The 16285-nt window shown below is 40.1% G+C and overlaps 1 protein-coding gene across 1 annotated transcript in view; it reads left to right on the top strand.

The window, feature by feature from the left end:
* Window positions 1-16285, top strand: part of LOC310765067 (BEN domain-containing protein 5-like) — a gene marked incomplete at its 5' end in the record, with an annotated part of 723703 nt that overhangs the window by 577521 nt on the left and 129897 nt on the right. Inside the window, one exon of the mRNA XM_083619593.1 lies at window positions 4700-4814. Coding sequence (XP_083475719.1) covers window positions 4700-4814 — 115 coding nt within the window. The remainder of the gene's footprint in view (window positions 1-4699; window positions 4815-16285) is intronic.

The following is a 16285-nucleotide window of genomic DNA, read 5'->3' on the forward strand; positions in this document are numbered from 1 at the left end:
GACTTGGCATCATTAGTCTTCCTGTTTACCAGCAAACTGTTATTCTAATAGAAGGACCAACAAATAAATTAGGGCATCTGTTCTATCACAGAGTCTGTCTTCAAGTAAATTATATTAAATGGACCTGGTTTCTGCCAGATTCTTCACCTTGGTTTAACGAAATACAAGATACGTTTCTTGCTGATTATAGAAGATGTAAGTTTTAGTTTGCATTGATTAATTAACACAACAAGCAAATTATTTTAGTTTTAAACCTTCTTGATCTGAAGGCTATCATCTTCATCTGAAAGAAAAGCTTTGAGATAATAATACTGACTGAGTCCTCACTATAATTTGATTTTGGGGTATTAACATACATATAAGGAAGGTTTCATTTGCATCTTTGTCATGATGATCAATAGACCATTTCTTTCTTGTCTTTAGAACTGAGATTTGCCTTTGACTTTTGCTATAAAGGTTTTAAGATACAATCTTCATTGAAGGCTGTCATAATGTTTGTTTTTGTTTTTCTTGAAGCTGGATATATATATATATATATATATATATATATATATATGCCTATTTCCCCATCCTCTCAGCAATTTCTTTTGTCTCAAAACCTCTCAGTAAAAAAGGAAAACATAATGGGAAAAACATTTGGGAAATGTAGTTCAAATAAGGCAGCTGTATACGGTCCCAGTTTTTAACGCAGAATAATTGGAAACACAGAAACAGCATGTTTAATGGATACTTGTATTGTTGAGGAAAGTGATGCATCTGTAACATCATGTTTACCCCACAATACTTGCACTGAAATGGTTTTCTCCATTTCTGCCACTGTAACCGCTTAGATCTGTTGTGTATAAAGCAAACACTCATTATGCCAAAATTGGTCAGTTTTGAGAGAGCATTGCTTTGAATCCTTCCCATCGCCATGTGCCTCAGTTCTGCCAAATGGATTTTTAATGTCCTTTCATGCAGTGCATATTAGTTTAACACCAAATGTTGACTGTATTATAAAAAAACAAAAAAGAGAGAAGGCTTTCCAAGGCATCCAATTAGTCTATACCAACCCATTTTGGAAGTACAGTGAGAAGTTATATTTCTTTTGTATTCCATAGATCTTTTCCCTCTCCTATTTTAAACTATTCATATGCCTTTCTTTACTTCCCAGGAGAGATTATTCCAAAGTGTAACATCACATTAGAGAAGTTATGCTGATCAGATTTGATTCTCATTTCCAGTTTGCTTTAATCCAACCTGTTACAGAAATTAAATGACAGACATGTTGATAGGTGACAATTCAGTACAAACGTTCAGCTTCACAGAGTAGCCCTTGCAATATATAGAGTAATTTGCCACATTTTCACCCCACTTTCCCTCTAAATAGCCCAGGGCAGCTTAGATGGGGTTATCTGATTTTATCATTGCATAAAACCTCGATGGTAAGTTAGGATGAGAGATTGTGATAGACACAAATCTACTCACTTTGTGAGATACATCGCAGAAAGAAAATTTAGTTCCCCTGGTTCAAGTTCAGTATTAGAGACACAAGACTGCATTTGCTCTTGATTAGAAAATTTCTGTGCCTTTAATGAGTTATGTTGAAATTCCACATTCTCATTTAGGACCAAGCTAGATGTGATACTAATTGTGTGAATGTAATTCATAGGTATTCTAGTGTAACTATATTCAGGGCCCCATACAAAGTGGCCTTGCAGTATAAAATTGGAATACCTGTTGAAGAATTCACTATAGCGAAGCACAACTTGCTGCCTTGCAGATACCCTAGACTGGGGCATTCACAAGAGGTCCTGTGTAGGCCATCCCACCCCACCACCCTGAGCTCATGAGTCATCTTACCAACTATAGCTATATACCCAATGAATCAGTAGATCTTCCCAGCAGTGAATCTCAAGACATGATAACCTAGAGTCCCCTAGCAAACACAAAGGAACTCATATCATCTCAAATCCTATTTGTAGAGAAGTTCCCTTCTGTTTAGTTGGTAGGAAAGCAGGAAAACCTTCTTGAGAGCTGAAGAATTCAGCGGTGGGAGGTATGGCTTGTGTTTGCACAGCTCTCCTACCTTCTAGGAGACCTCCTGTGTTTATCAGCTTTCTGCTTTTCTTATTCATTTCTTTCTTTCCTTCCCTATGGTGACATTCTCTTGCAGTTAGTTTTAGCTGCTAAATTGTTCTCCAAGAAATGAGAGCTGGCTCAGGCCAATGGCCCATTTAGTCAGGCATCTTGTTCTCACAATGACCACCTTGGACCTGAGCACAAGAGCACTCTCCCCTCCTGCAACTGATATTCAAAATAATAATAATAAATAGTGCCTTCGACTATGGAGACCAAACATAGGTGCTCCTCTCTGTAAGTTTTTCTAGAATTTTAATTTGTGCTTTCAGAGCAACTAAACAAAAAGGATGGTGTGACTAACTTCCCTTGATATCAAATGATGGTGATGATTTTATTTGTACCCCATCCATCAGACTGGGTTGCTCCAGCAACTATGGGTTGCTTCCAACATATATAAAAGCATAATAAAACATCACACATCAAAAAAGCATAATATAAATGCTAGATAGCAGACTCCCTCAGACCCTGAGCAAGTTCTATTTTTTGCAGAATGGAATAGAAAAGGCAATGAAAAGTTCATAGCCCACATGACTCCACCCATAGCTCTCTGGAGTGCTTAAGGAGCAACAGTGGCAAAAGCAGGCGGCCCCATGTGGGCAGATGCAGACAGTGGGTGGGCTGAATCAGTCTCTTCAGTGGGAAACTTCTGGCCATGGCCTAGCCCTACCTCTGCAATATTAAGTTAGCTGTGTCAAACTAGGTTAAGATGAATATTTTGAGTATCAACAGTATCTAGTCTTTGACAAGACTTCAGTTGCCTTCATTATTGGGCTTGCTGGATTGTATAGGCTGCAAAAGAGTATTTTTGATTCAAGTAATGCCTAAGTAACTCCTAAGTAACTTAAATTTATTCGATTCAAGAAACATATCTCTTTTGTACCAACTTCAGTAAGTAGTACAAAGCTTTTAGAGAGGCAGTGACCATAAAGCACCCTTATTGACTCATGCATACAGCATGTGGAAGAAATCTATATTGTTGTCAGATATGTGCATACTGATTTTTGTACTGCTGAAATGTTTAATTGCATTTTATTTTTAATGTATTTTTGTATCTTTTCATTGGATTGATTTTGATATATTATAAGCTGTGGTGTGACCATATTGAAATTGAAATACTTTATTGTCACTTGTACAACTTGTATACAGTGAGATTACATGAGCACCCCCCACTCAGCTCTCTTAGTCTTAATTCCCCTCGTTTACTGACACACACACACCAAACCCGAAAGTCAGTTGCCCTGTTGTTATCTTTTCATTCAGCAGCCTAACAGCCCACGGATAGAAGCTATTCTTTACCCTGTTGGTGCGACTAATCATGCTTCTATATCTTCTGCCTGAGGGCAGGAGATCAAGAAAGTGCCGGCCAGGGTGTGAATCATCCCTGAGACTTTTCCTCACTCTCCTGAGGCAACGTTCTTCCGCTATTTCATCCAGCGGATTCACGGGACAGCCCATAATATCTTGTGCTGTGTTCACCACCCTCTGTAGGCACTTCCTATCAGATGATGTCAAACCAGCATAGCACACCGTGATGCAGTATGAAAGGACACTTTCTATTGTTGACCAGTAGAAGGAGATCATCAGATGTTGATTGACATCTTTCTTCCGCAATACTCTGAGGAGATGGAGTCTCTGTTGGGCTTTCTTAACCACCTGGGTTGTATTTAGTTTCCAAGTAAGGTCTTCACTGAGATAAACTCCTAGGAATTTAAAGGAAGAGATTCTCTCCACACAGCCATCCCCAATGTACAGCGGGGCTAGTTCTCCTCTCTTCCTCCAAAAGTCCAACACCATCTCCTTTGTCTTGATGTTATTAAGGTGCAAGTTGTTCCCTAGGCACCATGTAGATATTTTTCGGACCTCCCCTCTATACGCTGATTCGTCTCCACCTGTTATTAAACCCATTATGGTGGTGTCATCTGCAAACTTAATAATTGCAGTAGATGGGTTAGATGATACACAATCGTATGCATACAATGAATACAGGTAGGGACTTAGCACACTTCCCTGTGGTGTGCCAGTGCTGATTTTTAAGGAATTAGATGTTACATGTCCAATCCTCACTGTTTGTGTGATGGGCGGGATATACATTCATACATAAATAGATAAATCTGTTGTCCATTCAGAGCAGCATCCTGGGTATTCTGTTTTAATTTTAGAATTTTAGTTTTATTATAATGCAACAATTTTCATGTAAGTATTTATTATGTAATTTGGAATGTGTTTTTGTTTTTCTAGTCTAGATAGGAAAACCTGCCTTGAGACATTTAACTTTGAGTTGAATGAGAAGGATGGTGTGTAAACTGTACATAGGAAGGGGATGGGAACTGAAGCAGTACTAATCACCATTTCTACACATGTACAAGCAAACCAAAGTCTACTCGTTTCTTTCATTACTTCATATTAACATTATGATATGCGGAATCTATGTTCTTATTAAATTAGTGTGTGGGTAATGGAAAGCCTTTGTGAAATCTAGTCAGCCAAATGCCAGAATTAAATATATATTGTATAACATATTTTGAATTTCTGATTTATAATAATGGCAAATTAATATTCTTTCCCCTGTTTCTCCCAGGTATCATTGATTTTCTTGTGAGTCCACATCCAATTGCCAAAGTGTTGCGTGATCATTTGGTCTTCAAGATTGCGCCGATGCTTAATCCAGATGGAGTTTATCTTGGCAATTATAGGTATGAGTTTTCATTCCAAGACTGTGGAAGTTTGCTTATAATGTGTATTTTAATTAAAGCAAATATTGTATGTTGCCAGATAATAGGGGTGAGAGGTTAAAATGGCGGCACGAGGTACCATCAGTTCAACTTTATTCAGAATAATAGATTGATGATGAAATGTTGTTTTTAATACTGCATACTTTCTTGAATGCAGGAGTCAAATTTCACTATACTTTGTTCATCTTTGTTTCATTTTGCCAAAAACTAAATAAAAAATATCCCAACCAGCCAACCTTTACACAATTTAACTGGAGTTTTCCTTCCTCTTTTGGAGTTACTCAACAAAAACTGAGTGCATTCCTCCCAATTAATACTTTACTTTTATAGCTTTGGATGCTCTGAGGAAAGTAGTAATGTTATCTTGTGTTACTTTTGCTCCATTTTTCATACCTGAAATTCCTCTTACCCTTCTCAGTAACTCTCAGGCCAAATCAGGTGTTCAACCAAAGCACATGGCATGTCCTGGGACCATACCACTTAAGAATCCAGGGTGGAAGAATAATGTTGTAAGCCTCCCTGCATTTTGAAATCAAACAATTCAGGGAGAAGCTTTCAATATGGAAGCATTCATGTGAAGCATCATTCAGGCTTCCATTTTGAAGTATCATGAGGCCTTCTGTGGGGAAGGAGAGATTAATGCTCAGAAATTGGTGCTATAGGTCAGATTTTCTATCTGTGAAGCACACAAGTTCTGTTGTAAATGCTTGGATGCTGCTGAGAAGGCCCCATGATTCAAGAATTGTTTTGCCTCTGTAGTAGAAATTTGAGGTAGGGGTAAGATTATGTTGTAGCAATAACTGTAATAACTACAGTGAAGTAACTTTTGTTACCTGCATGCATTCCTCCACCCTTCATTGATTTATTTTATTTTGATTTTTTTGTGATAATTTATGGTGACTACAACTGAGATGCCCAATATTTCTTTGGCACATCTGGCCCATCATTTTCAGTGTCCCCTGAGAAGCTAGGTATTATTACAAAAAGAAAATTATATTTCGTTCCTTAATTGCTGAACTGATAGCACATTATAATTTTAGCCTTTTCATCAGATGCAGGAAATTTAGCTATTCTGAAGTAAAAGGACTGCTAATGAGGTGGATGGAAAAGCATTAGATTTGCTTGCATTTCACCACACCATTTACAAAAATGCCTAATGTAACTAATAACCTAAAAATGAATATAGTAAGCAGAATGCTGCCTATTATTGGAAGAAGGATATTAAAATCTTGATAATGTGAATACTTGATGGCTATTGAATAATTCACAGCAAGAGTTTCATTTGCTGAAGTTTACTGAATGACCTTTTATCAGTCCCATTTGAAATCTGAGTTCTGGTACTCCAGTAAAATGTAGTTTCAGTGTGATCCACCAATTAATTAAGTCAGTGTTTCTGGACTTAAGTTAATTTTGCTGAGAGAAGTACCCTGCCTAAACTGAATTACACTACACAGCAGTAGCTGCCTGTAACAAGGTACTTAGTACCTTCTTTCTAGCAGTTATGGGATGTATACAATATCCTTTAAATGTTAGTCTAGCATGGTCAGCATTAATCAATGTCATTTATTGTTGGGCAGCAAACCAGAATAATTTCCCTATGTTGCCACTATGCTGTTGAAGATAAGGCTGTATCGGCCTCATTAGTTATTAGCCATTTTTGCCAGGTCTTAGATAGAAGCAGTATGCCGGCTCTATGCATCCTGTGCTCTTGACCCTGAATATATTTGTTTGAGCACTTCATATCATGCTGATTTGTTGCTGCTGCTGCTGCCGTTATATTTATAACCCACCCTTTATTAGCAGGTCCCAGATACATTTCCCAATGCAAACTAATTATCCCACTTCCTAAACATTTATTACTTATCTGTATTGTTTGATCTGTATTGTTGGGACGTGGGTGGCGCTGTGGGTTAAACCATAGAGCCTAGAACTTGCCGATCAGAAGGTCGGTGGTTCGAATCTCTGCGACGGGGTGAGCTCCTGTTGCTTGGTCTCTGCTCCTGCCAACCTAGCAGTTCGAAAGCACATCAAAGTGCATGTAGATAAATAGGTACCGCTCCAGCGGGAAGGTAAACAGCGTTTCCGTGCACTGCTCTGGTTCGCCAGAAGCGGCTTAGTCATGCTGGCCACATGACCTGGAAGCTGTACGCCGGCTCCCTCGGCCAATAAAGCGAGATGAGTGCCGCAACCCCAGAGTCGGCCATGACTGGACCTAATGGTCAGGGGTCCCTTTACCTTTACCTATTGTTTGATCAAATTGTACAAAGTGCAATCCACAGGAACTTAGACAATACTAGTAGAACCTAGAACTGGTTGATGCCCAGACACTTTATTGTTCAAGAGGATGCAGCAGAAAACTTGTGATTTTGTTACCCAGTCAACATACTTCTGTCCTGTTTCTGCATCCATGTTCAACTTTTCTGAAAAGCACAAAAATCTTTTGAACATTTATTTCTCTTCACAAAATACACTGTTTCCTACAAATTTTCCTAAAGCATACATTTTTATACTCATTTTATCTTCTCTATACATTTCAACCTAAAATATGCTTCAGGGGGTGATTTTTTGAGCCAATAAATATTTCACAAGATTCTGCAGAGTGTAAAACCAAAGGATAAATGCATTCTGATATACATACTCATCCTGAAAGTGAGAATCAGGTCCGTTTGCTTAACAATGTGGACCAAATGAAATCTTCACGCATTCTCCCTGAGAAACATTCAGATAAATACGATGCCATAATCTTTAATGCTTGGCAACTTCTGAGCAAGATCCTTTTTTAGATTTTGGAGATGTCTTTCTGTCTTTCCCAGCAGTTTACCATTAACACCTTCTGGATATATTCCGATACCTACGGCAACAATAGACAGGCCAAGGAAAGGCAACATAGTACTCTTGATTTAAAAGCTGCACCTCCTGAGGCCTGCGCTGAACTTTCCTTTATCCCAAGCTTGCTCTAAACTTGTCACTGTGTAGCTGAACGAGTGAAATCTGTTCCTGCAGGCGAGATGGCTGTAATTGTGCCATCTTCAGCTTAGATTAGTTCCAATTTGTCATTCTCACCTTGCCGAGATGAGAGACCCCAAGATGGCATGGAAGGGAATATGTTTTTTAATAGTGGCAGATCTCTGCTGAAGCACCCTTGAAATGCAGTGACAAGGCAGCGGCAAAAGATGCCTACACTCCCTCTGAAAGCTTTGTAGTCTCTGAATCGGGAGCTAGCAGGTAGCAGCTGCTGTTCTCTATTCCACACCCTTTCATTATTGCTTTCACTTATTTGCTGTGACAGTGACACACGTTGGGCAAGGAAAGTATACATGCTAATTATAACATGCAGACCTGTCACATCTCAAACCTGAAATCTTTGCAGTGTCTGTGCTGGTAGGGAAAGGTCTTTCTGCTGCTCTCTCTCTATACTAGCATGGTGTTAAGGGTCAGTGGTGATAGAGAGCTGTCTAACTTTTATAAGCGCCTTCCTATTTCACTTCAGCGCTTCCCATAGGATGTTCTGAAGCCCAAACTGAACATTACATACAAATGTCTGTAACAATAACCCAATAAGCATTTAATAATAATAATAATAATAATAATAATAATAATAATAATAATTTATTATTTATGCCTCGCCCATCTGGCTGGGTTTCCCCAGCCACTCTGGGCGGCTTCCAACAGAATATTAAAATACAATAACCAATTAAACATTAAAAGCTTCCCTAAACAGGTCTGCCTTCAGATGTCTTCTAAAGGTCCCCAATAAGATATTTGAGCTCCCCTGCAAAGTTGATGGACATTGCCATTCAAATGGTGTGCATGCACCACATCATGTGATCGATTCTGTGGGGCAATGCTTCCCTGCTTCCCTCTCCCCCCAATATTTTATTCAAGATGGCACCCCTGGTGATGAGCAACATGGTTAAGTGACCCCTTTCCCCACAGCTTTTCCTTTCCTGATCACCCTCACCTCACTGGAAGATGTGAGATGGATGGGATCTTCTCAGTGATCTAGTCATTCGCAAATGTGTAGGTATGCCTTATGAGGATGTGGAAACAAGTACATATTATTCTTATCTCAGCACATCAGTTCAGTCCCTCTAGAATCCAAAATGTTTTGCTTCTCAGCTCTGCTTGTTGTTCAACTCTTTTGGACAGGATTGACTCCAACAGACAGGAAGGGATCGTGGAGGGGTATCATTTTCCCCATTCATATCCCTTAGCTTTCAGTCATCATATATTCATATTTAATGTATATATATCTTCTTTCCCCCCCAGAAGAATTGGCCTTACTACTCCTTCACACCCCCAAACTAGTTTCTTTTCCTATGGAGTCACTCTTGTTTTTCACCCCAACTCATGTCATCCCCCTCCCACCCAATGTATACTGAGGAACACCCACCGGCAAATCAATGTTCCTCAAAATGCATTCTGAACTGGCTTTAGAAAAAGAGCAATATAATTGCCCATTAGTATTCCTAGTATCCTACTAATAATGAGGCCATGCAAAGCCCAAAGGGAGGCTTTTAATAATAGGACAGGATGACTTACACCAACAGCATTTCGGCATAGTGATTCCTTCCCCTGCATTTATTGAATTTTGTGTTGCATAACCCTAAACTGTTTAATTCTGAATTTAATGCAATCACAGTTTAAAACTGTATATAAAGCTGCACCTGCCACCATTTTAAAACAAAGGAAGTCTGGTGGCAACTTAAAGCCTTACAAATTTGTTATGTAGTTTGCAAACTATAGTTTGCTTCATAAAATGCAAGTTCCTGAACTATATGCCTTCATAAATTTGTTAATTTTGTTACTAAGCTGCTAAGATTCTAAGCTGCAAGAGGCTAACATGGCTACTCTTCTCTAAATTTTGAAGAAGAACAAATTGGGTTGGATCCAAAGTTGTGCGAGCAGGAAGTGCTTTTTTGTAGAACTGTCTCCCACGATGACACCACCCACCAAATAGGCTTTTCTGAGGGTGCAAGAGACTTTAGTGAAGGAAAAGCAACAGAAAATATTCGTTACATGAGCGGTCTTCTAGTTGTGGAATTTTAGATCCTACCAATTAATGTTATTAACCTCAGACTAGTACATTTTTGCCAGGTAGGAAAAAAACTAGCTTTTCCCAAGGTAGCAAAACAAAACAAAAACCATTCCAGGCATGCATGGGAGATAAGCTGGTAAATAAATCTTTCAAACCCAAGAGCACACACAAGCATGCAATGGTTACTTAGAGATTTGTTCCTCTGAAGGCCATCTCACAAAGGGAGAATAATAGTGTCCCCAGTGGATGCTGCCCAACCTGAAATCATCACTCAGTGCAAAAACCAAAAAGCCCAAACTTTCTCCTTCCCAGCTGGCATCGAACTGAAATTATACTAAGACCTGCTAGGAAGAGATAATAAGGAATCACAATCTTGTTGTTTATATGTGGAAGTAGCACAATCCTTAGGTGAGGAATCTGCAAGAAAGATGGCAAAAAGAGAACCTTCTGTGGAGTTGAGAGCCTTTCCTTTCTTTCTGAGTCACTATTCCCCCTTTTATCTCCTCTTCACATGCTCCTGGGAGAATGTGCTTTTCCCCTCCTTTGCACTCTGGTGAAGATAGTGAATGCTGATGAGAGAATGCCCTGCTAGGGGGATGCTCCAGGCAGTCATTTGCTAGACTTATTCTTAGGAAGTTCGCAATGTGCCCAATTAGTTGGGGAAAGCGGTGGGGAGCCAGCGTTAACAAATTCAGTTACACCCACCTCCTTTGGAAGAGGAATGCCACAAAGCGCCACTCTTTCTCTGTTTTCACCTCTGTTGAATGGAGCTGGATACATTTTTATTTTTGTTATTTGCAAAATATAGTGCCTGTGATACCTGAAAGAGGATTCAGTATTATTTCTACTTTCAAATGGAATAACATGGGGAAATGTGAGGACTACCTACTCTATTGTCCTATTTCCCCTAACCATCCACAGTATTTTTTTAATCGGCTCTCATTGTTGGTTGATTTATCTGACCCTCTAGGATATTATTGTAAAATTTATGGCATTCATATCTGTATAACCTGCCTTGGAATTTAGGATGCGATAGAGTTTTTTAAATAAATAAAACAAAACAAAACACACAAAGATTGTGATTGGGTGAATGGGATCATGGGAATGGCTTGTATATTTCATTATCCCCCCCCCAAAAAAAATTCCCCTCTACCTTTCCTCTAAAGTTAACATTGTATCTACATGGGCCTTGCCACAAACCATTGTTAGCTCCAAACCAAGCTCCCTGTTCTTTATTGTTTCACCTACTCAATGACTGGCCCTGATGCTGAAAACAGGTTTCAGGATTGAGACCAAACATTTGAGGGCTGAACACTGCCTCAAGGCAAGAGCCCCTGTCCCCTAGTCCATACCCAGTGTTACACCTACTATTACCAAAGCATTCGGGAGTGCCGTTTCAATGCACCACCAGATGAACATGACATGTTAGCATTGCAACAGTGGTTTCCCACCGCCATTTTCCTTTGGCTTGAAGAAGAATTCACTCTCACATGGAAACTTGTTTCCACATTTACAGTATCATCCTATAAATTTCTACTCAAAAGTAAGTTTGTGTGAATTCAATGTGGCTTGCTTCCAGGTACATGGGTAGCATATTAAAGGTTCTGTATGACACCCCAGTCCTCTTCAGGGATTCAGACTGAAAATATAAAGGCAAATGTGTGTAGGGGGCAAGGGGCATTTTGCCAAACACACCCCCAGCAGTGCATTTTTCAGGGGGTACTCAAGGGTACACAGTACCGGCACCTTTTTTCCCCTAGAAGAAAAGCACTGGTGTGGCACTTACTGTAACAAATTTATGGTGAGTACCAGTAATGACCCCAGCCATGTTCCCATACTTACTAGGCTCATCCCCAGGGCTGCCATACATCCAGATTTTCCTGGACATTACTGGAATTCCAAAGGCAGAATAGATGTCCAGGGGGTTTCCTTAAAAAAGCTCAACAACAACTTTCGAGGTGTTGAAATATGGTGACCCCACTCATCCCTGACCTCCTGACTTTTTCATGTTTACTGTGGCAGTCTGGAGGGGACTTGTGAGCAGGGCCGTCTTAAGCATATCCGGCACCGTGGTGCAAAGCTCCCTCCGGCGCCCACCCACCCCATTTCCCAGAGTTGTCCACCTTTTTCTAGGGAGGATGGCGCTGCCAGCGGGGCTGGAGGAGGTGGGCAGTGGCTGGAGGGTGGCTCCTCTGGCGGGGAAGAGGCAGAGGCTGGACATGGCACCTCCCAGTTCAGCTGGACTCTTCATGCTGTGGTGGCCGCAGCAGATGAAGGTGCCAGGCATGGCACTGCTTCGGTGCAGCATGGCTGAGGGGGGTGAGGGTGGCGAGGCGCCGCGGCCAGCCTTCGCCTCTTCCCTGGCGCCCTCCAGAACTTGGCGCCCTGGCACCCCGCGGCACTAGCCTCTATGGGTAAGACGCCCCTGCTTGTGAGCATATCTGGCTGAACATTCTTAGGATCTTCCTAAAACTGAGAGCTCTGTCTTAATGTGAGCTGCCAGTCAGGACCAGCCCACCCATGAAGCCCAACCACTTCAGATAGCAGAATCCCATGAGGCGCCACTCCACCTTCTAAACTCATTAATCCAAATGTATTAAGAAACCCCTTCAGACTTTCCTGCTGAATGTGGGGATTTGGGAACCCCTGTGTCACTGAGGGTGGGCTGGTGCATGTGCTCCTTTGTGTTCCTAATTCAATCCCAGACACATTCATTCTCATGAGATCAACACTCACTATCATGTCGTAAGGGCAGATTTGATAGTTTTGTAATAAACACACTGCCTCTTTCTCTGTTGAGCCCAAGTCTTAGTTTTAGTTTCATTTCATGTATGTGTAATTTATAAATTACTTCAAGTTGTAACGGGAAATATCCATCTCAGGATGACAAAACAAAGCTCTTCATGGGGCTTATTTTTCCTAATTAGGCATTTGTCATTGCAAGTGCTATATAGTATCATTATTATTTATATAGCACCTAAAAGTGTATATAAGTAAACAATCATAAACCTACGAATAAATGTATTGGTTTATTTATGTTTCTAGGCGTAAAAAAATCTATAATTACCAGGTACAGCCACAGCATAACTGCTATTTAATGACAATTCCTTTTTGTTACCATAGAAATGGGTCTGGAATAGTTACCTATAATTTCTCATTCCGATACCTCACACATGTTGTATTGCAGAATTACCATAGTAATTGCCTATTAGTCATCATAAAATAAGCAGTTATCCTAAAGATATCTGGATACCGTGAAATTTCTCTTCAGTTTCTTCAAAACTTACCACTGCATGCATTCATTTTCCTCTTGCAGAGTCTGAATGACAAAATCAACAGTACAATTATCTCAGTGAAAGGCAAAGCTGTGGGGGCATCTCTATGGGCAGAGCATTGTGTTCAGATGTGGGAAGCGCAGTAACGGGATTCCACTCAGTCATGAAATTTGGATTGCTCCCAGTTTCTCATCCTAATCTCTCTACATCATACCCTTGTGGTTATGTCTATAAACTAATAATTGAACAGTATTCTGTCTATGAAAATGTATTTACTTACATATTTTAAGTATTTCTTAACTGCCCTTTGGAAGAAGATTCTAGGGCAGTGAACAAAAGTGCAAAAGCAATTCACACAGTATAGATACAATCTTTTTAAAAAACCTAAACAACAATAAATAATAAACTAAAAATACTAAAGCTAAGTAACAAAAGCATAGGCTCACAGAATTGTAGAGTTGGAAGGGACCACAAGGGTCATCTAGTCCAACCCCCCGCAGTGCAGGAATCTTTTGCCCAACATGAGGCGCGAACCGATGATCATGCGATCTAAGAGTCTGATGCTATAGCGAGTGAGCTGTCACAGCAGTTCTAAGCAAAATTCCATCTCAAAATGCCCAGACAAACAGGAAAGGCTTAACTTCACTCCAGAAAGATTGTAATGTTGCCACTAGACATGTCTTTTTAGGGAGGACATTCCAAAGTTGGGCTGCCACCACAGAAAAGGCCCTCTCCTGTGTGACAGTATCAGCGACCTTTGTCCTTGAGAAAGCACAGAGTACAGTATCTACTACCTTTGTACCTCTGCAAAAGATCATAAGACATAAGCAGACTGGAATGGGAAGAGACACTCCCTCAGATACTGGGTCCCAAGTGGATTATTTGTTTATTTGATTTCTATACTTCCCTTATTCATAAGTGATCTCAGCACCTACACAAATATTTATACATTAAAATTGTAAAAGAGAGTATAAAAAATTAAAAACAAATCTGAACTCCATACCAAATCAACAGCAGAAAGGTAGTCCTCAATTACAAATGGGCAACACTGGCTTTGTCTTCAGCTGGCACTAAAACTCATACAGTATTGGTGCCAGCCATATTTCTGGCAGGAGAGTGTTCCACAATTGGCGTGCCACTACAGACAATGCTCTGTCTTGAGTCACCATCCACTGTACCACAGTTCCTGATGGGACTTCCAAAAAGACCTCCCCTGCAGATCTAAGGACCCAGGCAGGTTGATATAGGGAGAGATGTTCCTTCACATATTTGTCCCCCAATTTATTCACAGCTTTACATGTCAGCAGCAACCTTGAAGTAGACTGGTAGCATATAGGCAACCAATGTAGATTTTACAGGTCTCTGCCATTCAAAGCAACAACCAATGTGACCTCTGTTGGTAAGATTGGCAGGGTATGCAACCAATGTCTTTCTTTTGGGGTGGTACAGCTGATCAGGGCAGTGGTGTATCATGGGGGCCACAGGGGTGGTTGCTCCAGGTGCAAAATCATTAGGGATGCAAAATTTCAACAACCAGGGCTGCCTCAATACAACTGCGCACTTCTGTTGCAGGGCTCCGTTGAAAACCGCTTCTCCATGCAAACCAGAAAGTGACCTCTCCAGAAAACAGAATGGCTCTCCCCTGCTCCCCTTATTTCTGTGCTTAAATGCATAAGCCATCTGTTTTCCTTCCTCCCTCCCACTAACCCACTCCATTCAGCCCCAGGCACTGGCAACCCACTCTATGTCACTGGATGAGGAACAGGTAGTTTTTCACTTACTGTGAAAAATTATCAGAAATTCACTCCCCAGGACACCCAAAGATTAAAGCAAAAACAAACAAACAAACAAAAATCCCACATGTTTTAAACAGCTTTGGCACAACCCAAAATTATATGTAAGAAGCCATTCCCTTACTTGTAATTAGTTACATTAAAGGGGCTGAGAATGAGGTAAAGAACTCCTTGACTTGTTTTATCACCCTTTGGTCAAGGTGTACTAACAGGAACTGCCTTAGAGATAAGTACCATCTTTTGCATGAAAATTGTGGTTCAAACATGTGTGTATCATACACATGTCTATGCATATATATGCATGTATATATTTCCATTCTGATTTCACTGTTCATTTTGCTGACAGTTTTAAGACAGTTTTTCAGTCATTTTGAGATTTTTCTTGCCGTTGCTTTAAAAAACTCCCTTGTAAAATGGTTGTCATCTCTTATCTTAAAACAAATACCAGCTTGCAAAAGGGTTTCTACTGCCTGATGCTGAAAATGCTCTTTATATTGATGTGGTAACTGCTCATTTAAACCATATTACAGCTCCTGAGTATTTTTCAGTTGCTATTGATGTGACAAATTCTCTTGCACAGAGGATTGCACCAATCAATAGCGTGTGCGTAAGCGCTTTAGCAACAAAACCTCACACTTTGGGATGTCAATTGAATCTGAACCTTTTTAGCAACATTAAATAAAGCATCCTTTACTTTTCTTTTGGTGCAGAAATGTCTAATTTAATCCGGCATGTATAAAAGGCTGGGCAATTTTGTGGTGGCAGTCTTAATAATGTGTCATATTGTAGCTAGTTTGAGTGTGACTGCTCTGTCCTTCACCTTCTAGTAACATTGATCTGAAAATACAAAGTAACCCATTTCCTCTCTTGAGAAGATGGCAAAAGGAGACCTAATGTGAGAGAATTGAAACCATAGTTCTTTTTATAACTGCCATTATTCCTCCAGGAATGAGCCGTGCCCCCTTAAAGCAACAAATCTATTTATTTTCCATTTAAACAGCCTTGATCCTGATTGCTGCTTTAGTCATAGCCAATTTCTAATCAACTGAAACTGGAGGTTTATTTTGCTTAAACTCCATTGAAATATGGAAATACGTTTTTAGATTTCCTTCTTGGTCTTTCCTTGACCTTTTTCTGGGCTTGTTTCCACTTTCTGAATGGCTTACAGCTCCTCTTTGTATTAATTAAAGGATATGTGTTTTAATGAACCTTTGTTAGGTTTTCTTTTGTTCTGATACTTGTGCATTTATCTTAGATATGGAGCTCAGCTCTCTCTGGGCTTCATAGTGGCAAAGCCTAGTCCAGAGCCAAGCCATTTTATAGGCC

The sequence above is a fragment of the Podarcis filfolensis genome (genome assembly GCF_964270895.1).
Source record: "Podarcis filfolensis genome assembly, chromosome: 6".
NCBI lineage: Eukaryota > Metazoa > Chordata > Lepidosauria > Squamata > Lacertidae > Podarcis > Podarcis filfolensis.